Raw genomic sequence first — 25,255 nt, forward strand, 5'->3', positions numbered from 1 at the left:
TCTCTGAAATCTTTTTTATCCAAGGGACACAAGCGTAACAGTCTTTTTATGTTTTAATTGAAATCATATGAGCCAATACATGCAATCAGTTATATGTATGCAGTCTTTGGTTTCTCAGCCTAAAAGTTCAAACTCATACAGTATTTGAGCTCCGCTTTGAGTAGATACATTTTCATTTTCATTATGCATTTCCATAGCAATCTGCAGCTTATTTATAGGCCTCTGCTGAGCCAAGCTTTGTAATAAACACAGTATACCAACACAATTTCCAGGGTCTTTGGAAATCTAGCAGACGCACATATTTCTCAGTAGTCCCAATGGTTTGGCCTTATTAATATGTTTTGCCAGGTATAATAAACTAGATGGAAATCCCAAAATGGGGGCAATCTTTAAGAGAAATGGGAATAAGAAGGGTAACTCTCAGAGAATTGGATGGGATTTATAGGAAGCTCTACAGACCATATAAGGATGCACTGAGTTTGGTGTTGGTGGAAGCAGGCAAAACTTGAAAACAAAACTTGAAACCATTTATTTATTAGTCCTGCTGTGCACTGACAGTCTTGAACATTAATCAAGTTTGGCTCTTTATTTCTCTGCCATCTAAAGATGTCTAGTCACATCTCAGAACATTAAATTAGAGTTAAATGACATGAAGCTTGCATGAATCATTAACCCGTAGCCTCAGCTTCACTGAAATCTGCGCTACAGAAAATGGACAAGCTGTAATTATCCCCTTTTTGAGCTGCCAGGTTGCATGAGAGCTCAAGCTGAGTGTTCAAATGATGCATTTTATTAAAAAGGACTTCTATGTTCTGTTAAACATCTTGATACTTTGCATTCTGTTTGTTTCAGTGGAGAAAAGTCTATGAAAGTTTAGGATTAGTTTATGAAGCTTGCGTAGGTTAAAATTTAAAATCTATATATTATTTTAACCAGGATTAAAATACTTATTGAGATCAAAATGACAAGCAGCAGCACAAATAACAGTCATACAATTGCAGCCATAACACATACACATTTAACAATGTAACATGGAGATGTGGAATATAGTACAGAATAACGGATGTCAAAAGACATTCAAAATATTCAAAACATGTGCAAATAGATGGCTGGCTGTAGATGTTTTTAATGTTTAAGAATGTCTTTCGATATCCTTTATATCTTTTTTTTTTTTTGAGTAGAAGCTAGCCTGTCTAAAGAGTTATTTAGCAGCTGAGATCAGCACTACACCAAAAACCAGAGTACTGTAGCTTGCAGCTCCCTGATTTCAGTCTTTATGCTAAGCTAAGCTCAGCTAGGCTAACAAGCTTTTCAGAGTGGTATCGATCTTCTCATCTTATATGTCTGCCAGAAAGTAAATAAGCGTATTTCTAAAGATGTCAAACTAGCACATTTGTGTTACACTTCACTACAATACCAATAATGTAAAATAACTTATACATTTAAATTACAGTAGCTGATGCGTCTATGAAATTGTAGTCTGTAATCACCAACAACAATAGAATGAATCAATGCAAAAAAAACAGCAGTTGCTTATTATAATGGTCTGTCATCTTTGCTTAAATTCAAGAGCAACGGCAATCAGCTTTGAATCAAACCCAAGTTCATTGAAAATAGAATTCCATTTTACACCTGCTTCAAAAAACTTTTACAACTGTATCCGACTTATCTGACTTCATAGACATATCTAGCCTCAGTTGTGCTGCTGTTGAATAGCAACGACAGAATGAAATAGCAAGTATTTTTTCCAGCACCAATGTCTCCCCCCCCTCTCTCTCTCTCTCCCTCTCTGTCTCTCTTGATGAAATGTATCCTGATTGCAGAGCCTATAGAAAACAAAGCAGCTGCCTCTGATAAGCTGTTCATTATAATCTGTGCCAGGTGATTAAAAAAAAAAAAGATGCAGATGCAGATTGTGGATCCAGCACATTTCACATGAGGTAGAAAATGAGTGTCAGGAGGTTTTTGCAGGGTGATGTGGGGGAGAGAACGTGACAATAGTTCAGCCAGCCTCAATGTAATTGAGCGTAATTAGATAAAGGTAGTTATACTGGATCAATGATCCATTTTGTTTCACACATCGTGGGTGAATGACATTCTTTTTTATATACAATTTGTCGTTTGAGTGCCATATGTAGGCCCACATGATTTGATTTGATTTTTATAATGAGATACTATATGTGTACAGGTAAACTATTTCTGTTGGAGTTGCAAAGGTTTAGATTATGACACTTCTGAAAGGTGATTTGATAAAAATACATTTCCCTTCCGTTAATATCCCTTAAAATAGTACACATGGACCCTAAGACTGCTTCAATTGTCAGTTCAATGTAGAACACAATTAAACCTAGGCTTGAGATGAATTTTAATTAGCCTACTAAAAACAACATTTTCAAAACATCATTAATAAAATACGTTTTTGATCTTGCATTTTAACCCAAAAGAATTTAAGTAATCCATGTTTGAATTTTAAATCTTATAGCAGCAGCAGCTGCAGGGAAAATGTTGCTTGATTTTTTGAAAGTGTGTGACTGACATCTAGTGGAGAACATGAATCAGGACAAATATACATTATAATGTTTACAGTTTTGTATTAAAGAGGAAATGTCATATCTCTTAAAACAAATTTGGCTTTCACAGAAACCCATCTATAAAATTGTTTTAAACATATTCAATCAACTATTGTTTTCAACAAAAGGATATGTAAACACAAACGACTGGTAATGGAATAGAAAAGGTTGACAGCACAGTGTCTGTTCAGACGGTGTACTGCATATGTTGAGAAGTTTTTGAACATATACGGCAGTTAAACTGTTGAGGATGTGGATTACATGCCATTATCACCACCCTCTCACAGTGAAGCAGAGGTGGCGTCTGTAACTTGACCTTGCCTCTTAATGGCTGTGGAACAATGGTGCTCCGTCCCACCGGCTTGTCTGCCCCTCTGTTGTGTCTATTTATAATGTCCAGACACAGTGCAGAGGTTCAGGGGTGCCAGCAAACACAAGGTGACAGGCATAGAGGACCAAAGGGTGAGAAATTACTAATACTGTTATTGTTCACTGTTTATTTACTAATGTTTAGATTCATTTGAGTTTTTAGAAAGTATTTTGATAAGCTGAATTTGTAATTCTTCTTTATTCATATTTATTCATATTTTAATTTTAATTTTTTTCATACACTCACAAATTGTTTTTCTTACGTTTATGTCCCATAAAATGTCAGACCTTAACTATACTGACTTATATCTGAGCAAAGTTTGTCACTAGTGATTGTTTTTTTACATTTCTCTCTTGAAGCGAAAGATATCTTTGGACTTCCCTAAAAGCTGAGATTCAAACATATGCTAGCAAAGCTGTAGTTGGTATGTCACAAATTCAGAAGTCAATATGTCTAATATCTGAGTCTGAGTCCCGGTCTGAATGACACCGGGGTCAGACAGGACACATTAACTATTACTGCAGCTGCATTCTTTCTAAACAGATCAACTGGTTAAAGGTGCTCTACTCGAAATATTGAAAACAAATTGGGCTAGGATTGCCTCCACATGGCTCTCACCCCACCCACATATATGGCTGAATCTCTCCAATGTTTGTAGCCATCTTGATGCTCACTGTTGTTTCAACCTAGCACAAGCAGCAGTGTTAGGGGTGAAGCCAGAGACAGAATTTCTCAATGAGGGATAAAGAGGGATTGAGCTGTGCTTCCAGTATTGTTTTACTTGTTATGTGGGACAACCTCATTAAACAAAATATTGAACATAACAGATATAATATGTCAGCACACACTTTATCTTACCTTACACAACCTTACTTGTTACAATGTCTTTCCTTAATATCTTTCTTGGAAGAAGCGTCAATGTGAAATTTAAAAATGCAAAATTGACAATGTTCTCTGACAGTGTTTCAGGCTTGAAACTCTTCTCATATGATCTGATTGTGTTCATAAGCATCAATGGTAAGTGCATCTATTTGCGCTGTGGTCATCAGTATTTAAAATGTATGATAAAATGTGATTCTCACATTACTTACTGTAATAGCTTTTAATTAGCCACGGTATGGACGTTGAAAAGTTTGCACTGTGTTGTTTTATTTCTCTCTTAGGTGAAGAGACAGATGCCTGTGGGTCCTCATGGGCATTGTGACAAGTGTTACAGTGTCCACTGTCAAGTCCCAGTGCAGATCTCTGTCTCATGCAAAGTCATTAAGTGTCGTACAAACTGTGGTGCCACCTTCCATATGTGCAAGCAAGAAGAGCACCAGCTTCTCTGTCCCAATGAGACGGTCCCTTGCCTCAATGTCAACTATGGCTGTCTTCTTACCATGCTGCGCCACAGGCTGGCCAAACACCTGGAGCTCTGTCCTGCCAGCGTGGTATGCTGCTCTCAGGAGTGGAACCGCTGGCCTGTTTCAGAAACTGATCTGACCTTCTCCAAAAATGTTTCAGAAGGCCCTCAAACTGAAGTAAACCTCGATGTTGCTCTGGCTCTCAGGGACCAAGACGTGCTGTTTCGATCCATCAAAATGAAGGACATTTTTCCTGAGTTGGTGCAGGATCCTGTCCTTCAGCAGGTTTCTGCTGGGGACAACAGTTCTGTAGAGGAAGCAGCCTGTTCTTTAGATTGTGGTGAATTTACAGAAAATGGCTGCACAAGAATGGAGGACACAGAACCGAGCCAAGAGGAGAGGGATGCTTTGGCAAAGAGTAGGGACGTGGAGGGTAATCAGAACTACAGCTCCTGGGAGAAAATATTCAACAAGGAGATGGAGGGGTGCAAGCAAACTGTCAAAAACCTGAATAAAAAGGAGGGAAGGGGAAAGGCAAAGGAAGAGCAAGAAACATCACACTGTCAGGGGGAGACAGGAAACTCACAACTAAGCCAAGAAAATGCTGCTGCTGCTGCTTCAAGCATGGATGGGGCAACTGGCTTTGCACCATGGCAAGACGGGGTTCTTGAGAGGTTAGGCAAGGAAGTCAACATAGGGGAATACAACATGTATCTCGCGCATAATGGAGCAATGTTGATCAAGTTTGGCCAACTTGCTGCCTGCACCCCAAGAGAAAAGGATTTTGTGTATGGGAAACTGGAGCCCATCGAGGTTAAAACTGTTCGCACATTTAATGTTCCTACCAGCTATCGAGCAAAGCGCAGTTATCTCAAGGACCCTGCTAGAAAGTTCAAGATCAATGCTAGTGTTGACACTGCAGATTTGGGCGTGTCAGTTGAGGATCTTCCAAAGTGTGACGAGGTTAGCGCCACACTCCTGAACTCCCTGGAAAAGGAACTGAAAGGACATTTAATCTCAGAGAGTGTAGGGAGAGATGGCCTTTATGTAGATATAGGAACACAGACATACAACTTTGCCTCTGCTCCGTTCAAAAGAGATGCATCGCTTGCTGATGTTATCGCAGACAAACCTTGTGGTCTTTATGTACACGTCGAAGCAGAATCTGTCACCAGAAGACACAACAAAACAAGTTCAGCATTCAGCTACATGTGTGGTCACTTCTTTCGCCGTGATGAATACCGCTCACATTTCAGGAATGTGCACTCTGACATACAGGCCTCGCTAAGCGGCTGGTTCCAGCAGCGTTGCCCCTTAGCATACCTCGGCTGCGCTTTCACCCAGAAAAGGTTTCACCCTTCAGGTCATCAAGCTACAATCAAATTCTGCCAAGATGTTAGCGCCTTTGTCCTCCAGCCAGAAGTCCCTTCATTCCTCTGTGAAGGTGGGAAAACCTTCAGTCCACATAATCTGGATCCCCTGAGCAGCCTGCCTCTGGAGATCCTTCAGCACATTGCTGGTTACCTTGACAGTTTTACACTATCTCAGATGTCCCAAGTCTCCCGTCTGATGAGAGAGGTGTGTGCAGCCTTGTTGCAGGAGAGAGGGATGGTGTCCCTCAAGTGGGAAAAAAAGACATATTCTCACGGGGGAAGTTCCTGGAAATGTCGAAAGAAAGCAAGTATCCTTAAGATTCTATTTTAATTTCATTCATAAACTTAGATTTGTAATTTTGGAGTAATTGCTTGAATCAATTAGGTGTTAAATGAACTGCAGAGGATTATTATAGAATTATTATTAATTTGACCATTCCATCACCTATTATTTTGAACTCAACCTTACAACCCTCAACCCTACACTGTCAAGGGAAAGTAAACACAAGGCCGAAATTCTATGTTAGATCCCTTGGCACAATTCTGTTAACTGTCATTGGGAAATTTCAGTCATTCATCCATCATGACAGCTGCTGCATTGTAAACACTCTCCAGACTCTGCATAGTCCTTTCTAACAATATTACAAACTGAATCACAGCCGTGTTGGCACCACATATTGGTTCCCACTGAAGCAGCCACTGGATATTTGCCATGCTTTTCTGTGTCCTTATCAAGAAGCAGCTGTACCATGTGGGGTCACGCACCACAAGGAAGTGTTTAGGAAAATTAAATTGTATTTTATTTTCTTTCCTGATGCCCAAGCTAGTAACAAGACAGTTGAGCTTAATCATCATTTAGTGTTACAATGTGCTGATTCTGTTCTACAGCATAAAATATATAAAACAAATCAATGGCATCTCTAAAGGACGTGCTTATATACTGTACTTTAGCATTTATGTAATGTAGCAATGTTAACTGAATGGTAGCTTCCTTAATTTTTTATTTATTTTTTTCATTTCAAACCAGGGAGGCCCATCTAGACTTTAGAACCCATAGCTTAGACCGCTACCCCACAGGGACGTCTAGTGGTCTAGCGGTCTGAGCCTTGACAACTCCCCCAGCTGCCTCGATTTTTGGAGATTATCTAAATCCTGTCTGGAATTATGAGTGCTGTGTTTACTGTATAAGGATGAACTTTTAAGTGACTTATACTGATGACCACTAAGCTATGGCCATCTAACTTCATCATGTGTCTGTTGCACCATCTTGACGTCTCATACGAATATGACCAAATTTGATGACATTTAAAAAAATATATAAATGGCAGACAAGTTAAGGGTGGATAACGACCCATTTATTAAACTAATCAGTTTTTAAGCTTTTTTCCCCCACCAATTCTTTTTTTTTAAATTAGTTCAGTAGTTGTTCAGATATCTGACAAACAAACAAACAAACAAGATAAGATATTCCTTTATTAGTCCCACAAAGGTGAAATTTTCATATTACAGCAGCAAAGTGGATAGCAAACTTTAAAGAAGCATCAATAAGAAACAATAATTTCTTGATAAATATAGAAAAATATGAACATTATAAACACAGGGAAGCATATAGTATAAGAATAACAGGAACAATATATACAATACCTTGAAATGCTTAAATTCACACCAAGGGACAGAGGAAAAATATTACTATTACTATTGCACATTGTGATGGAAGTTCACCTGAGCTAAGTATTGCACACTGAAGTGAACCCAGTTTGTGAATTTTATACTGTAGAAAAAATAAGCTCTCTCCTTAAGGTAATAAAGGACATATATAGTATAAATGCATACGTGTGTATTTTTACATTGACTCTCTGTACTGCAGTGATCATGGGACAAAGAGTGTGCCAGTGATATCAGTGATGTGGAATGGCCTGAGGTCTCTCTGCCAGTAAACACTGTGCTAACAAGTCAGATGTGATCATTCATGGAGACTAGATGTTGATAAGACTGTGTAGGCAACAGCTGGGTATTTGCTCCCCATTGCAGTGCATCACTTGTATAAATGTGTAATGGATGGATACAGAAATAACATCATGCCCTGACGTGATAAAAATACTCTGTGATCTAGATTCCGGGGATATTGAAAACAAGTGATCCTCATAGCAATTGCTGCAATACAGTTGATAGATGCCTTGACAGCAGTCACCTCCACCTGCTTCAGCTCTGTCTCTGTGTTTTACAGGTTTGGGAGTACAGCACTCTGTTTTCCTCTGTGGACACATGGAACTTCAGCAACACTCCTTCTATGTCAGATCACCTGAAAACCTGCTCCTTCTACCAGAGAGAGGAGCACACTGAGCCAGTGGCTTTAGCCTGCCTGGGAGAGGTCAGAGACAAACATGGAAAAGTGAAGCATAAAAGATGCTCATAGTCCCAGAGCTCAGTGGGTGGACGGCAATGCCAGCTATGCTACATTTAGAATCACTCAGATGTGAAATGTATTCTCTGCATACATACAGCCATACTGTTTAGAAACAAAAGGGAATTTGGGGTAACTTTGTGTTGAAGCCCTGCAGACATACTGAACAGAATTCACTTTGGCTTAAACGGCATTTTCTGCAGATTTTGATTTGGTTTACTTTCTAATTTTCTTTTCTTGTAACTTCTCCTCCAATATTTTTGCCCCCCAGGACACTACATTCACAGATGTATTGATACAATGTGTGGTCCTCATATTCTGTAATATCAGATCCGATTTGAATTTGTTTGCCATACTGAGTAGACGAGTGTTGTTTATTCCATCTTATTTCATTCTTGTGGTGAAAAGCATTATTTCAAAGAAACAAGGGCAGCTGTTGTTGACTGTTTTACACATGACAAGACTGACATCTACTGGAGAGAAGCTGAAGCACCTCATCTGTGTGGAGTGATGACACATCACAAACATTATAATCAAGTTTGATATTGAATGTTCGAATATCACAAGTCATATTTGTCATATTTGATTAGGCACTGATAGCTTTGTTTCTATTTAAACCAGTCTTTAATGAAAATGAGATAAATAACCTGTGAGACACTGATTTATATACTGTACAATAAATCTCATCAGCAGTTGGTCTCATTTATTTTACCTGCAGCATAGTCAGGGAAATAAAATTACATTAAAAGCCAAAATCGTTTTTTTATTAGCTGCAAACTTTATAACAGAAAAGGAATTCAAGGAACAAAACTCATTAACTACAGCATCTCGGACGCTTCAGGGTTTCGTAGTTTGTTGATCACCTCTGACAGCATTTTGTTGCACAGGGCTGCGTACGGATTAAGAACCACAGCCTGTTGTCGAGCAAATTCACTTCCAAGTGCAGCTGCTTTCTCAAAATCAGCTCTGGCTTCATCACGCTGGCATGCTAATCTACGCAAAAGGCCTCTTTGCACCAGCGCCTGGCAGGCAGTTCGTCCAGTGCTGCCGCTCAGAGAGATGGCTCGGTCCAGGTCACCCAGGGCTCCTATGGGACAGAAGAGCACTGTGAGGCACACGTCTTGAAAGTTGATTCTCAATTTGTTCTCAAATTCTTACAGGTTACGCTGCCTGGATCAACTGCAATATTTACTCTGAATCGCTGAACTTGAGTACGCAGTCAGATAAAACAATATTATCTTAGTCTTAACATTGACTATAACCTAACAACCTTGTGTTATTTAATGAATGCAAAATATACAGCAATGTAAAATTTACAAATATTATTATTATTTTAAATGGCCATGTGCAGTAGGTTTTTTGTCAGAAATATTGGGAAGATCTTGTTGGTCAGCATGAATAACAACTGGCACCAGGTTACAGACAAATTGCAAAGCACCACCTATAGAAATAATTTTATATGCAGTGGAGATCAAAATTAGATAACAAAGTATCAATATTTGATTTATTCTGAAATACTGTTATTTTTTACTGTTCAGAATTTGATAGCTGTGGCTATACCACTGCTGTACTAGCATGTTTTTTTTTTTAATAACCAAAGCACTTAAAAAAAATGTATTTTGTAAAAAAATAAAGAACACTCTCAGATACCTCCCAGCTACTGATGTTAATCTAGCACTTAGTGACAAATAACATAATTGTTCGACACTCCCAATTCATCTGACATCTCTCCTGGTTACTTTGCAAGATGGCAAGCTGCTTTAAAGGGACTGAATAGGTTGTCCAGATGAATGCCAAAGGGATGACCCTCTCAGCCACTGCAAGAGAGGTTGGGCGTTCCAAGTCTGTGATTTAAAGAATTTTGAAACTTCACAAGAATAGAAATATGGCATGGATCTGTCTCTGCACACAGTGTTTCATCATTTAAGACAATTTGGACTGAAAGCCCACTCTGCAGTGACCAAACCTCAGCAGAAAGAATAAAAAGGTTCTACTTGCCTTTGCTGAGGGGCGTGTTGTGTGGACAGAGGAGAACTGGTCCAGGGTTCACTTCAATGATGAACGTTCAGTTTATTTGTGTCTGATGGGAAACATTATGTTCGGCGTAGGACTGTGGAAAGACTGAACCCAAAGTGTGTAAACAAGTCAGGTTTGGGGATGTTTTCTGCAGCAGGAGTTGTGCCTCTTGTATAGCTACATGTCAGTGTGAATGCAAATGTTTATGTGAAGTTCCCTCCGCAACATGCAATACCTCCACTGCAATTGTCTCCCAATCAGCCCACAATTTTCATGCAACACAATGCCCCAGTCACACTGAAAAACAGGTTAAGCAGTTCCTTGAAGCTAAGAATATTGAAACAATGAAACCCCAGAGCCCAGATCTAAACCTCATAGAGAATCTCTGGAAAATCCTTGGCAACAAAGTAATGGCTAATAAACCCACTGCAGTTACTGAACTGTGGAAGAGACTGAGTCAGAATGGACCAAGATCAAACCAGAACAGTATGAGAAACTAGGGATGCCCTGTGGGCGCAGATGTGCTGAAGTCATTCAAAGCAAGGGCCTCTACACTTCCTATTCATTTTTAATCCTATAGCCCTAAGAAAACATTGTTGACACAGTGGTTATTTTAATGTTGCTCACTGCTCTTTTCACAAAATAAAGGTTTTTGTTGAAGTGCCTTGGTTATTTAAAATAAAAACATGCTAGTACAACAGTGGTATAGCCATAGCGGATATTCTATCACATTCGGAACAATAAAAAAATAACAGTGTTTCCAAATATATCAAGAATTAATACTTTGTTCTCTAATTTTGATTTCCACTGTATATCCTCGATTTCTGTCCATTCAGTGTTTATAACCCTGCCACCCTTGTGACAGTCAGCATGTAAAAGGAGCCAAACGCAAGGCAAACTCAGAATCTATACAGTAACACTGTATAGACACACTGTGTTGTCTATGCAAAGGGTTATTATTGAGTTTGTGTTACCTGCTGTGTTCCCCTGCAGCCGCAGGGCCTGTGCCCGGTTGTTATAGGCTGAGGCTCGCTGAGGAAGGATCTGGATTGCCTGGCTGAACAGCTGAAGTGCAGCTTGCAAATCCCCAGTCTCTGCTGCCGAGACACCCTGCGTCTCCAACTCTTTCACTTGCTTCAGCAACTCTGTGTCAAAGCTACTGTCTGGCAGGGGGAGATAAACAGGTTGAAAAAGCACTCAAACTCAATTGACAGGTACCGTGGCAAGGAAAACACAGAAATGTCACCCAGAACTCAATTTGGATTAAAATGTCATGTTTTTTTTAGTCCAGGAACGGGATGCGTTCAAATAAATTCAATATGCTATGAAATGATAAACTTAAAAAGCTGTAACATGATATGTAGAGGCACATCAAGTCAGAAGCTCACACTCACCATCATCAATTAATTCCTCCTCTTGGTTCAGGCCAGGGATGTCTCCAAAGGGGGTGGTGGGGTTGAATATAGCCTGGAGTACAGCTCTGTCATGTGCTGAGGCCATCTTACTGTTGTCTGCAAAGGAAGCAAAGACAGAAATAATGACACCTAAATCCCCGCTGGGTGGAATTTTTCCTCCCTTAACTTCAGCCAGTTCCACCAGCCAATCACAGAAAGGGGTGGAAGCAGAGGTGGACTTTGAGATTTGCCTGCACTGAGCACATCTGTATTTGGTTAAGTAAAAAATGCAGATTTGGCCTGCACGCTGCAGAAGTATTGTTATAATGGTAAAGGGAGAAAATATTATCAAAGATATTCTATTTGATGATTTCTACTCAGTGCAAAGTGATGAAAATGATTTTAACTGTACTGTCCAAATCTAATGGGACATACTTTGTTTTAAAAAAAGAGATGCCTAGATTGTCATGTACATTAAGTAGATACCCAGTGTGCAGAAAATACAGACAGAAAACCTCAAGAACATGTTTCAGTTCATTAGAAACACTGACTAAAGTGAACTTGAAATGTGAAAAACAGTTACTTTAGGTTTCACAAGCTAACCAGCAAATCTCTGGCTGAGGAAGAAGTAGAAGAGGTTGATTCCGGCTCTCCAAGACAGATACAGTTAGTTCAGGCAAAAATCTTCAAAAGGGATATCCCTACATGGGGTAGAACAAAACTCAACCACATATTTTCATTATTTTGATATGTCCCCTTCATGAAATGGTCATAACAAAAATATTTTTTCAAGCAAGAAGTGATGAAATGTATCAATATGTCGACTAAAAAGTGAAGAATAAATTAAAATCACACGTCATTTTTCACCTACTGCTTGGATTTAGTTCAAGTTTGCACTAATATCAAATGCATAGGCCATAGCTATATGAATGTTACTTTATGAATTCAAATTTGATGTATGCTTACAAATGTATGACGCATAACTGACAAAACCATTACAATACTACAGTGCTTACAAACTGATGCATCTTTAACTTTATAATATAGGCAAGGCAAGGCAAGGCAGCTTTATTTGTATAGCACTTTTCATACACAAGGCAGACTCAAAGTGCTTCACAGCACAACATGTCATGAATTCAAATGCATTACAGGAAGACAAAGAGAATAAAACCATAGACAATAATCAAAACAGTGCGGACGTTAAAAGTGCGAAGATTTAGCAGAAAGCTAAGGTGAACATAAAAGTTTTCAGTCTAGTTTTAAAAGTGGTCAGAGTGGGTGAAAGTCTCAAATCTTCAGGAAGTTTATTCCAGCTGTTTGTTGCATAATGACTGAAAGATGCTTTCCCTTGATTTGAGTTTACTCTGCGAACCACTAACAGATTGGTCTCAGAGGATCTTAGTGTGAATATAACACTCACATGGATCATTATTCTGCATTGCATTTGTTTAGTACTTTTAAGTGACCTACATTTTGCTAATATACTACCAGACTTTTACTTAAGTAGCACTTTGAGCGCAAGACTTTGGCTTGGGACTGTGTATTTCACAGTTTGGTTTTGCTATTTTTAATTAAGTAAAACATCTAAATAATTCCTCCGATACTGGGTCAGGTAGATACAAATCAGAGAAAACTCTTCCGGTGAGGACAAGGAGACCCAGGAACAGGACCAGTAGCAGTTTGCTCCAGGCAGTGTGGAAGGAAGCTACAGTGAAATGAGCAATTCATCACTTTCAGCCTGATGATCAGCAGTAGGATTTCAATATTGTTTCCCATCCTAAATAATGTGGAACCATTACTGAGCAAATCCAGGAAGCAGCTATTCATTGCAGCCTTTCAGAATCAGGCTGACACTGGTCTTAGAGGAAAATTATGCTATCTTACTACTGAGCTGCTGCACTGTCTCCAGAACAATCAATCAACCAAGCACCAAGAGAATTGCTAATGTATTCAGCACCACCAGGTTTGATACATTGCTGGCATCAGAATCTAACTTGTTTTATAACCATATTCTGTTATAGGAGACATCCAGATGAAATATCATGGCTCAAATCCTACCTTTTGCTGTCACTGCTGACCTGGAGGTCGACACACATTGTTAACTTCATACAGAAGAAGCTCCTTTAAAGGTAAGACGTATATTTCATGAACTGTATGCGATTTGATACAGCTATGTAGTTTTTCTGTCAACATCATTTTGTTGAATTCTGGTACTGTGTAGCAGAATGGTCTATATGTGATTGGTCTTCGACAACTGTTTTAAGATGCTTTAGTAAGAGTAGCACTGATCAAGATAGTGGTGGGCTCCTTATGTTCTTTCTCATAGGATAGTCACTACATAATTTGCATTTAGGCCTTGTGCAGACCAACGATATCACCATATCATGTAATTTAGTATGTGATGGTGTCTTGTGTCTGAGTTGTATAAGAATTAAGCAGATACAGATCTATAGTACAAACTATAATAGGGTGACCATCAAAAGGCGGCCCACTGGCCCCCGAGGACCCGCTAAAGTTTCCCATCTGGCATGCAGAATATGAACCCTAGGAGATTTGTGGGAACAACATTTAGAGTGAAGATACTGGTATCATATGAAAATAGAAGTGATGCCTGCTTGTCAGGAAAGAGGATAAATAGTGCTCCAAACTTAAAATTTTGGTCACCCATGCAGTTTCTTTTTGCATTCAGTATTCAAAGTATGCAGTCTTGTTTTGCCTGTTCTAAAAATGGTGGAATATTTTTGCATACTGGGGTCCTTAAACAGTCTTGGCACTGCGTAAATTGGACATGACTTGAAAGCTGAGACTTTATCATTGTCAGACCATTTTTTCACACTAGATGTCACTTTAAAAAAATGACCTGTTGTGACCTCTAATATAATCACAGTCTCATTAAAACCTAACAACCCCAAACTAGAAAAGACAGCATTCAGAGGATGGATTGCTTTCTGGCTTTTTTTTTTGCATGCATGCATGCACTTGTTCAACATTTCTTATTTAATTCATGTTATGCTCTTATTTGTATACTTATGGATTTCCCATTGTTTTTAAACTTGAAAATATGTAATTGTACTAAATGTATGCTATTATACTTAACTTGTTATGTTGGAGAGTTCATTTTCAGGAGAAATTACTGTATTTATTATAAAACATAGTAACCTAAATATATTGGACAAAATTATTTGGTAGAGTAGAAACACAATTTTTCGAGGACAGGGTTGGATAAAGGTACGGAAAATGATTGCTCTGTACAGTGAATATTTTTCTCTAATCTTTCTTCTCCCTGTGAAATACAACATAGCTGTATCTCTTCTGGTTCAAAATATTATTCAAATGAAACCGTCTGAGGAGGAAAAAAATCCGTCTTTGGTTAAACTGCTCACATCTCACACTGTGAAGAGGGATCTCAAATAGACATTGCTTTGATTGCAGAAGTGACAAGCCAAAACAGTTGGGTACTACTGATGTAGTATTTAAATAGTACACACAGCAAATCTCTGGCATAAGCAATGGGATTTTGACAGTACACAAAGTTAATCCATCTTTAAACCATAGTATTAATTACAATGCAGTACATGTCTAGATTCATGTAAGACACAGTATGTAGTACTGAGGTACAGGTTTTCTTTAGTTATACAATCATAATCTGGTGAATGGCTCAACAGTTAATAAACATTCAGAAAGCATCACAGAACCAGGAGAATACCAATGTACAACAGATAAGTTAAGTTGAGAGATCTCTAGAGATCTCCACAGCAACAGCAACGTACGGAGGAAGAACATCTGGAGGTGTTGTTGCATGTTACAAATGGCAGATAACAGTGCCAAAAAGGGGGAACTGATAGCCAAAGTGATTTTACTACAAGTGGCATTGATCCACACGGTATGATTGAACATGGGAACATTTGGACTTGTCATAGTTCTCATTGGCTTAGAAAGTAACTGCAAGTGTATATCCAGCAAATGTGTGTAAGTGTGTCACAGAGATGAAAATGGTTCCAGCTCAAAGGCTTTTTCAGTTGTTTCCAATTACTGTCAGCAGTGATCTGGAACAAGAGAGTGCTCATGGAGGTATGGGCTTTTGGGACCTTTATAAGGATGAGGCAGATCTGATATTGAAGTGAAGCAGCTGAAACACAAAGTTTGTTAAGAAGTGGTCCTCAGTTGTCAAAGGTTTTGACTTTTGTTTTTTTTTGTACTTTTGTAAAATAGCGTGTTATAATATATATATATATATATATATATATATATATATATATATATATATATAATGCAAAAATAGTAGAAATATACTTTCAGGCCTAGGGTATAAGCTACATTAACATATAAAGTGCAATGCACATTCATTCTTTGTGATGTATGTGAATTGTGTGCATGTGCCCGACTCATGGATGTAGGCTGGTGTGATATTTGTATACTGACCTAGCAACTGTGGTGAGGCGGTAGTTTTCAACTGTTGAGGGAAAAGGAGAATTTGTTGCTGCCTTGTAAATGCTAACAGTGCCAAATGATGGAGGGGGTAAGAAATAGATGTGGTGGCAGGATTTTAAGAGAGAGGTGGAATATTTATTCAATAAGGCTTGCAGCAAGGGAAATGCTCTAACTAAGAGTGTTATGTTCATATTCTATAGTTGTATTTCAGGTAAGACAGCAGTCTCTCTGAAGTGACAGATCTTTTTCGCAGAGTACCTGGAAATGTCACAATGCAGCAAATTGACTTTGCATAAATTACATTATATTCTCATTATCAACCTACTTTATGGCAAATATGCTCAGCTTAAGCTTACTGTATGCTGGCTAATACAGCTTCAGTGTCTGTCAGAGGACAGTGATAAGGGAAAATCTTGCCTACCTTAAAACAGCTAATGAGATGACAATGTCAGGCTAAATATTGGAGTGATTAGGAAATAACCAAGGCAAGCTCTCCAGAGATATAGTTGTTTTTTTCATCAATTAATTTAGTTGAGTTGTTTTTTGATATATCGGTTAATTGTTTGCATGTTTGTTTATATTTATATTTGGTGTTTATCTCACCAGAGTTAGAGGATGTCTTCAAATTACCGTCTAAAATGCAAAGATATCTACTGTACAATCATATAAAAATCAGAACTGCACAGTGTATATTGTAGTGACCACGAAGGACTAACATGGGAGAGACTCACGGGGAGTTTTTGGGAGGTGTTGCCCTTAGTGCAGCTGGATAGCAAGTTCAGAAAAAGGGAAGGGACAGAAATGGTGAGACAGTTGGAGAGAGAAGGATGGAAAGACTGAACAGAAAGCCTGAGGATAGACACCTCTACACTCAGATATAAGCAGCAGTAATAGAGCCAGGTCGATATGTGGATAGGATCATGCAGTGAAAACATGTGAAATATGTGTATCTATTGGTTTCGGCATAGATGTTTATGGTTATCAGGGAATTTTTCTCCTCTAGAATCAGTATCAGTATCGGTCTCAAATATACCATATTGGTTGGGCCCTATTAGCTAAGTAGCTAGTTCAGAATCACCAAGTTTTAGCCCTTTTGTTGTTGTGGGCACTCTTTCAATCATGTATGCTAGAGAAATAAAACTGTTGTAGTGCTGTAGGATATGAGGTAGGGCTGTGCGCATTAAGGGTGTACTCACACTGTCCTTCCGCACCGCGACCCGGGCTTTAGGGTACTTGTCCCCCCTCCCTCTCCCCCCGCGCCCCAGCCCCGTTTGTACTCACACTGCCAGGGCCGGCCAATGCTTCTTGCTGTCCATACGCCATCACACACATTGATCGCGTGTGTGTGGCTTTGTTTACAAATCTTTCCACAGACCTCAGAGTTTTTGTGCGTCTTGTCGACTGTTTTTGAATATTTTCATCCGACCAAATCTGCAGTAAACACTCCACCTCCGCATCACACCAATGTGAACCTTTCACCGCCATTGTTGTTGTTGTTAAATGTCCGCTCATGGTCCGTCCTTCTATTTACATGTCCGAACAGGCGGACATAACGCTACTGCCGTAGGGCTCGTGCTCGTGCTCGTGCTCGTACACATGCGCACGCTCGTGCTCGTACATGTGCAAACGGCTCCGCTAAAGCCCACCTCTTTCAAGCAGGCCGTGGACGGCCCGCTGGCCACAGTTATGCGGGGAACGGGTGCACTCACACTGCTTAAACGTACTAGGCTTTAGCTGAAAAAACGGTTTTGGCCCCGGCCAGAAGGACAGTAGACTCATGCCGTTTTCACGCTTCACAACAACAACAACAAACCAAGCTAACGTAGATGCATATATGGCTGAAGTTAAATATAGTGAACAAACAGCACCAGGGAAAAAAAACACAAACTTTACCAGCCTCGGAATCAACGTCGTTGGATTTAATAGCTAACTGTTGAACGCCATCCTTAGTCGCATGGAGCTAGTTTGACTTTGAAAACCCTGATGTTTCTCAAAAGACGGCAATCTGCAAACTATGCCGGAAAGCATTTGCCATCAAAGACAGCTCGACCACCTGTTTCACCATCTGCAAATTAACCACTGCACAGAATATGAAGAATATGAAAAAGCTTTGGCAGTCAGCGGTCGACCACGACCAGCTGAGGTACTGAAAAGAAAACACCTGAAAAAACATAGCATTTAAATGTGTACCCACATTCTCGTGTTCTAATGTTTATGCCTTGTAGTTCAAATATGATGAGAATAGTTTACATTAAGGGGAGATGTCAGTTTAAAGTGCTCTCATGATAGTTTTTGTTGGTTGTGGTGCAATACTTTATAAAGTAAACCCTAGAAGCCTCTTTGAAATGGTTTACATATACATGCACTGCTTGATTTCAATACTTGAAAGGTAATACAATAGGCCTTTGATGCTTTTACAAAGTTTGCGATCAAGTCGAGCCAAAACCAAGCCCCGCCCACTGGCAGACCGGCTGTGCAAACGTTCTCATTTTACAGCTGCTGATTTCAAGTATGTAATGTTATCTAACTTCTACTGCTATACTGCTGTAATTCTATACTCTACGGCACTAATGAGACTTAAATTATCTGTGGGAAGAAAATCTGATCTGAACAAAATACTGCAAAGTTTTAAAAAGGCAATTAGCAACCTTAGACAGTATAGTTATTTGCCTGGTTGATAAAAATCCAAGAGGATTAAAATAGAGCTTCTTGATTGCTGGGCAGAGAGAGGTTTTCTTTTTATCTCTTGAGTGAGCTCTTGCTTATTTTATTTCTGCTGGGTCTCTGGCTCCCCATTCACGAAGTCAGCACAGCCAGTCTGATCCTGCAGGACTCCCATTTTCCACAGGGTAATAAGTGTTAAAGTGTGAGGGCTAGGCTATCCTGTTCATGGTCACTCAGTAAGCAGCAGATTTTCTGCAGAAGCACAGTGTATCCCCCATGGCCTCCCCTATAGTGCAAAAGTGGAGAAGCAATTGTGTGAGGATTATCAGTCTCCTATTACTGCAAATGTCACCGCATCAGCACCACTCAACGTGATTATGTCAGTAGAGAAACACATTGACAGTGTTTACAGACTCTAAAACCAAGAGCTGAGAGAATGGAGTTGCGTCTGCCTAAGGCCAAAAGGGAAATTAACAGATAATCAAAAAACACTGACCCTCAGTGGTAGTACTGCTGTAAAACCAACATGTAGCAATGAACACATCCTTTCTATTTCCTCTGATAATAATAGATTAAATCTAACTACAGGAGAGTATAAATAATGGCACATTTACTCTGCTAATAGTGAATGAGACAACATTATTACTCGTTAGCTGTTTAGCAAACACAGTGGACATTTCTTTGGGGGCTAAAATCTCCTGGTGGACTTTTATAAACCCACAGAAGATAATTTTCAATCCCTACAATACAAATGAGCAACAAAATATAAATGTGATTTATGACATTTATAAAATTATAGTATAAGATAATACTCTAAATAATTTTGCATTTTGTCTTCTGCAGTTTTTCTTTTATTCTCCTCTTTCCTGGTACTTGTGCTGCTTCATAACGTCTTGTAAAGAAAATGGACTTGGATATCATAGTAACCCTGAGAAGCATTTGCTTTGCTCTACTTTTGTCTGTGAATCTGACATCAAACTGTGTGCTCCTAATCCCTCTGCCCTGTGGAGGTAAACAGGGGCCAGTGTGTCGATACCTGCACCGTTACGATGACGAAGGACTATCGCACTCTGAGCTGGATTAAAACAAAGTAATCCGCTCTTTGGAGACACGAGGAGTTCCACAGAGGTGCCAGAGGTTAGGCAAATAAACAATGTGCTCCTTTTTATGGGAAATCTTGAGCAACACCCTCTGTGCTACTGCACAATAACTACATATTACTCACTGTCTCTATTTCCATAGACATGTGGAGGAAATGTTTGCTGTTCATCCAGCTTTAGCTAATAATGGATATAGATAGATTATAGGTATATTGTACAAAACACAAAAATGGATATCTTGGGGAAATTGTTTATTGTGTGCTTTAATAGGCAATGTGCACATTCTCCAGGTTTACACCAAAATACTACACTAAACTATGTACTTTATATTATGTATTTTATTTTGTGAATTTGCAAATGTTTTGGCATCCCTTTTGCCTCACCGTTATGTATTTACAGTTGTTTCCACACACCTGAATTAAGTGTTTGTGCTAACATGATGTACAAGCTGAATTGCAGTACATCTGGCAGACATGCATTTCAAGATAAGATAAGATAAGATAAGATAAGATAAGATCAGATTAGATGAGATGAGATAAGATATTAATCAGAGGGGGATTGTTGTGCAGCAGTTTCAGAACAAATTGGGAAAGAGTGCAAGTTCTAATTTACCAGATGTTCAGTCTACCATCTTTTACATGGTTATATAAGCCACACAATGTTAAACAATGAAAACCAATTCAGTATTGAATGACTTTATAACAATAGGTAGAACAAGACATATTCTTAAACAACCATAAAATCAAAGTGATTTGCATCTTAAGAGCAACTCTGCCTCTTAGAATTTGACTAAAAAATGTTTTAATTGGCCTCAGCATGCACGCTCACACCCACTCGATCACTCACTCTTCCAATCAACCATGATAAAAACCATGATGGCATGAACCAAGGCACCACGGAGAAACAAATAAAACCGAATAGCAGTTTTAGGATTTGGGATATCCACACATGTACTGTAATGTTTCCCCAAAGTAATGTGGTGAAGCGTAGCCAGAAATGTCATAAAAAACCCTGGATGATTTATGGTTTACTTGGGTAAAAACAGAGTGATGTGAGTGGAGCAGGCTGCATTGTTAGAGGTGTTGTGCCACCTGCTGATAGAAAACAACACACGCAAAATTAAAACTAGTGAGGTGAGCCAATACTATAGATTTCCCCAGGCTGATGTACATTTCAAGCCTGCTGGGAATGTTTTGCAGATGTTGAGTGAGATTTGATTGTGGGCTCAGAGGTACAGTGTGTGGTGTATCTATGTGTGCTGGCAGGGGGATGGTGTTCTTGTAACGCTGAAGCTGTGTTGTTACCAAGTGGCAACCTCGGTGCTGAAAAATGTGGATGTGTCAAAAACTGCAGTTCCTTGGATGACTACTTGGGGTATTTTAAAAAAACATCACAGAAAATGTGATAAAAAAAACAGGGTTTTCAAGAAGTGATCAAACATAGAGAGATAAAACAAAAAATATATATATTTTACCAGTGTGTACAGGTTGGTTTTCAAAAGCATTTTAAGCACTGACTCAGCTGATCTGATATTGAGGGTTTGTGCAATAGCAATGGAGCTAAAATAGTTAAAGCACGATCCCCCATTTGTTTTAAGCCTGGACAGTGGAACTTTTACCTCACCTTATCGTGGTGGAGAGGTTTGTGTGTTCCTGTGAACCTGAGGGCTGTGTTGTCTGGAGCCTAGTGCTCCTGGTAGGGTCTCCAATGGCAAAAGTGGTCTCAGGCGAGGGGCCGGACTAAGAATGGTTCACAAAGACTCAATGGACAAACGAGGAAGAGGAAGAGAGACCCTGCCCGGAGGAAGCCCGGGGCCCCTGTCTGGAGCCAGGCCCAGACGGGCCTGGTGGTCAGGTTTGCCACGGAGCCCGGCCGGGCACAGCCCGAAAAAGTGATGTGGCACCTCCCTCCTCTCCATCCTATGGGCCCACCACTCGCAGGATGAACCACTTGGGTCGGGTGCGCTGCTGCACGGGTGGCAGTGAAGGTGAGGGGCATCGACGGACCAGACACGGGCAGCAGAAGCTGGCTCTGGGGATGTGGAATGTCACCTCTCTTTCGGGGAAGGAGCCGGAGCTTGTGCGGGAGGTGGGGCGCTACCAGTTAGATCTGGTGGGGCTTTCCTCCACACACAGTCTCGGTTCTGGAACCGTACTCCTGGATAGGGGTTGGAGCCTATTCTTCTCTGGAGTTGACCAGGGTGTGAGGCGCCGGGCGGGTGTGGGGATACTCATATGAACTGGAGTTCACCCCGGTGGACGAGAGGGTCACCTCCTTACGCCTGCGGGTGGTAGGGGGGAAAACTCTGACTGTTGTTTGTGCATATGCACCGAACAGCAGTTCAGAGTATTCGGCCTTCTTGGAGACCCTGAATGGAGTCCTGCATGGGGCTCCAGTAGGGGAATCCATAGTTCTGCTGGGAGACTTCAACGCCCACGTGGGCAATGATGGAGACACCTGGAGAGGCGTGATTGGGAGGAACGGCCTCCCTGATATAAATCCGAGCGGTCGTCAGTTATTAGACTTCTGTGCTAGTCTATTGTCTATAACTAACATCATGTTCGAACATAAGTGTACGTGGTACCAGAGCACCCTAGGCCAAAGGTCGATGATCGATTTTGTGATCGTATCATCTGATCTGAGGCCATATGTTTTGGACACTCGAGTGAAGAGAGGGGCAGAGCTGTCAACTGATCACCATCTGGTGATGAGTTGGATCAGAGGATGGGGAAAGATTCTGGACAGACCAGGTAAGCCCAAACGAGTAGTGCGGGTGAACTGGGAACGTCTGGAGGAGGCCCCTGTTCGAGAGATCTCGAACTCACACCTCCGGCGGAGCTTATCTGGCATCCCTGTGGAGGTTGGGGGCATTGAACCGGAGTGGGCAATGTTCAAAGCTTCCATTGTTGAAGCCGCAGCGGTGAGTTGTGGCCTCAAGGTCTTAGGTGCCTCAAGGGGCGGTAACCCTCGAACACCGTGGTGGACACCGGTGGTCAGGGAAGCTGTCCGACTGAAGAAGGAGGCCTCCCGGGATAACATATCCCGGAAGACTCCAGAGGCAGTTGCAAGGTACCGACAGGCCAGAAGGGCTGCAGCCTCTGCTGTTTCAGAGGCAAAGCAGCGGGTGTGGGAGGAGTTCGGAGAAGTCATGGAGAAGGAGTTTCGGGCGGCACCAAGGTGCTTCTGGAAAACCATTCGACATCTCAGGAGGGGGAAACGGGGAACCATCCAAGCTGTTTACAGTAAGGACGGGATGCTGGTGACCTCAGCTGATGAGGTAGTCGGGCGGCGGAAGGAGCACTTTGAGGAACTCCTTAATCCGACTGACACGCCCTCTTTTGTAGAGGCAGAGCTGGAGGCTGATGGGGAATCATTGTCAATATCCCTGGCGGAAGTCACTGAGGTAGTCAAACAACTCCACAGTGGCAAGGGACAGTGCCAAGGGAGTGGCAGACTGGGGTGGTGGTTCCTCTGTTTAAAAAGGGGGACCAGAGGGTGTGTGCCAATTACAGGGGTATCACACTACTCCGCCTCCCTGGTAAAGTCTACTCCAAGGTGCTGGAAAGGAGGGTTCGTCCTATAGTCGAACCTCAGATTAAAGAGGAACAATGTGGATTCCGTGCTGGACGTGGAACAACGGGCCAGCTCTTCACTCTCGCAAGGATCCTTGAGGGGGCTTGGGAGTATGCCCATCCAGTCTACATGTGTTTTGTGGATCTGGAGAAGGCATATGACCGGGTCCCTCGGGAGATACTGTGGGAGGTGCTGGGGGAGTATGGGGTGAGGGGGTCACTTCTGTTGGCCATCCAATCTCTGTACACCCAAAGCGAGAGCTGTGTCCGGATCCTCGGCAGTAAGTCGGATTCTTTCCCGGTGGGGGTTGGCCTCCGCCAGGGGTGCGCTTTGTCACCAATCCTGTTCGGGATTTTCATGGACAGGATATCGAGGCGTAGTCGTGGTGGGAAGGGGTTGCAGTTCGGTGGGCTGAGGATCTCATCTCTGCTTTTTGCAGGCAATGTGGTCCTGATGGCGTCGTCGGTCAGTGACCTTCAGCACTCACTGGATCGATTGGCAGCCGAGTGTGAAGTGGCTGGGATGAGGATCAGCACTTCTAAATCTGAGGCCATGGCTCTTAGCAGGAAACCGGTGGATTGCTTACTCCGGGTAGGGAATGAGTCCTTACCCCAAGTGAAGGAGTTCAAGTACCTCGGGATCATGTTCACGAGTGAGGGGAGGATGGAGCGTGAGTTTGGCCGGAGAATCGGAGCAGCGGGGGCGATGTTGCAGTAGCTCTACTGCACCGTTGTGACGAAAAGAGAGCTGAGCCGGAAGGCAAAGCTCTCGATCTACCGGTCAATCTTCGTTCCTACCCTCACCTATGGTCATGAAAGCTGGGTCTTGACCGAAAGAACAGGGTTACGGGTACAAGCGACGGGAATGGGTTTTCTCAGGAGGGTAGCTGGAGTCTCCCTTAGAGATAGGGTGAGAAGTTCAGCCATCCGTGAGGAACTCGGAGTAGAGCCGCTGCTCCTTTGCGTTGAAAGGAGCCAGTTGAGGTGGTTCGGGCATCTAGTAAGGATGCCCCCTGGGCGCCTCCCTAGGGCGGTGTTCCAGGCACGTCCAGCTGGAAAGAGGCCTCTGGGAAGATCCAGGACCAGGTGTAGAGATTATATCTCCACACTGGCTTGGGAACGCCTCGGGATCCCCCACTTATAGCTGGTTAATGTGGCCCGGGAAAGGGAAGTTTGGGGTCCCCTGCTAAAGCTGCTACCCCCGCGACCCGACCTCGGATAAGCGGATGAAGATGAGATGAGATGAGATGATGAGTGGAACTTTTAACATTTGATACTCAGATCTGAGGCTCCCGCAGTAGATTAAGGGGTTAATAGATTTGAAATGTAAAGTCGAGCCAAACCATTGTAGAGATTTAAAAGTAATCAATAGAATATTAAATTGAATTCTGAAATAAATGGGAAGCCAGTGTAATTTGGTCAGGACTGGAGTAATGTGTTCCCAATATCATCCATAAGTCCAAGTCCTCAATGGGGGAAAAAAATGACCACCCATTTTCAGTACCATTTATTTTGTACAGAGTTTTGTAGGCTAGAGCCTATCCTAGCATGCACTGGTAGGGTACACTCTCAGCAGCTTGGTACAATACTGTAGAGACATACAATTTTAACTCTCCAATTTAGTGCATGAGGCCATGAATTGCGAGTAACAAGTTTCTTGTAATTAATTTTGCACAGATCATCACAAAACAATGTCTTGCAAATGTTAGAGAAGGATTCATTTTTAGTTTGTTTCTTAGGAAAAACAGCAAGGCTACTGCCAACGCCATTGTGTAAATTCTGATGGTTGGGGAAGCTTATGACTATTTCCCTTTTGGTGCAATAATGCAGCATCTGCATGGATTGCCGGCTGCTGCAGCTCCTGCTGCATGAAAAGGGACTACACTGTAGCTCCTTCCTGATAAAGCAAAAGTAGCTCAAACCCAACTGAAGAAAACTCTCTAAATGTATTTCATTTGGACCAGAGATCTGGCATCATTTGTTTCCAAAGTCACTGCCCTTACACTGCCTTGCTC

General features: G+C 41.3%; 2 protein-coding genes across 2 annotated transcripts; one reads left to right on the top strand and one right to left on the bottom strand.

Moving 5' to 3' along the window:
* The first annotated feature begins 3,806 nt into the window (after nt 1-3,806).
* On the top strand, nt 3,807-8,615 carry LOC310947530 (F-box only protein 40). The gene is made up of 3 exons (XM_083914360.1): nt 3,807-3,957; nt 4,104-5,963; nt 7,887-8,615. Exons 1-3 carry the CDS (start codon nt 3,955-3,957, stop codon nt 8,073-8,075), a joined length of 2,052 nt encoding a protein of 683 aa, XP_083770486.1. The 5' UTR covers nt 3,807-3,954; the 3' UTR covers nt 8,076-8,615.
* Nucleotides 8,616-8,744: 129 nt separating this feature from the next.
* Nucleotides 8,745-11,592, bottom strand: ttc36 (tetratricopeptide repeat domain 36). Its single transcript, XM_083914361.1, has 3 exons — nt 11,474-11,592; nt 11,054-11,242; nt 8,745-9,150 (listed from the first exon to the last, which is right to left on the bottom strand). The coding sequence occupies exons 1-3, from the start codon at nt 11,577-11,579 to the stop codon at nt 8,882-8,884; spliced, it is 564 nt and encodes a 187-aa protein (XP_083770487.1). The 5' UTR covers nt 11,580-11,592; the 3' UTR covers nt 8,745-8,881.
* Between the last annotated feature and the right edge of the window lie 13,663 nt (nt 11,593-25,255).

The sequence above is a fragment of the Echiichthys vipera genome (assembly GCF_963691815.1).
Source record: "Echiichthys vipera genome assembly, chromosome: 5".
NCBI classification, from domain to species: Eukaryota; Metazoa; Chordata; class Actinopteri; order Perciformes; family Trachinidae; genus Echiichthys; species Echiichthys vipera.

What these genes read in the sequence shown, in the direction of transcription:
- ttc36 (XM_083914361.1), bottom strand. Translation starts at nt 11,579, where the DNA reads ATGGCCTCAGCACATGACAGAGCTGTACTCCAGGCTATATTCAACCCC. An exon ending in GGAGGAATTAATTGATGATG is followed by an intron (nt 11,243 to 11,473) that starts GTGAGTGTGAGC and finishes TCCCCCTGCCAG; the next exon opens with ACAGTAGCTTTGACACAGAG. An exon ending in GCTGCAGGGGAACACAGCAG is followed by an intron (nt 9,151 to 11,053) that starts GTAACACAAACT and finishes TCTGTCCCATAG; the next exon opens with GAGCCCTGGGTGACCTGGAC.
- LOC310947530 (XM_083914360.1), top strand. An exon ending in CCTGGAAATGTCGAAAGAAA is followed by an intron (nt 5,964 to 7,886) that starts GCAAGTATCCTT and finishes TGTGTTTTACAG; the next exon opens with GTTTGGGAGTACAGCACTCT.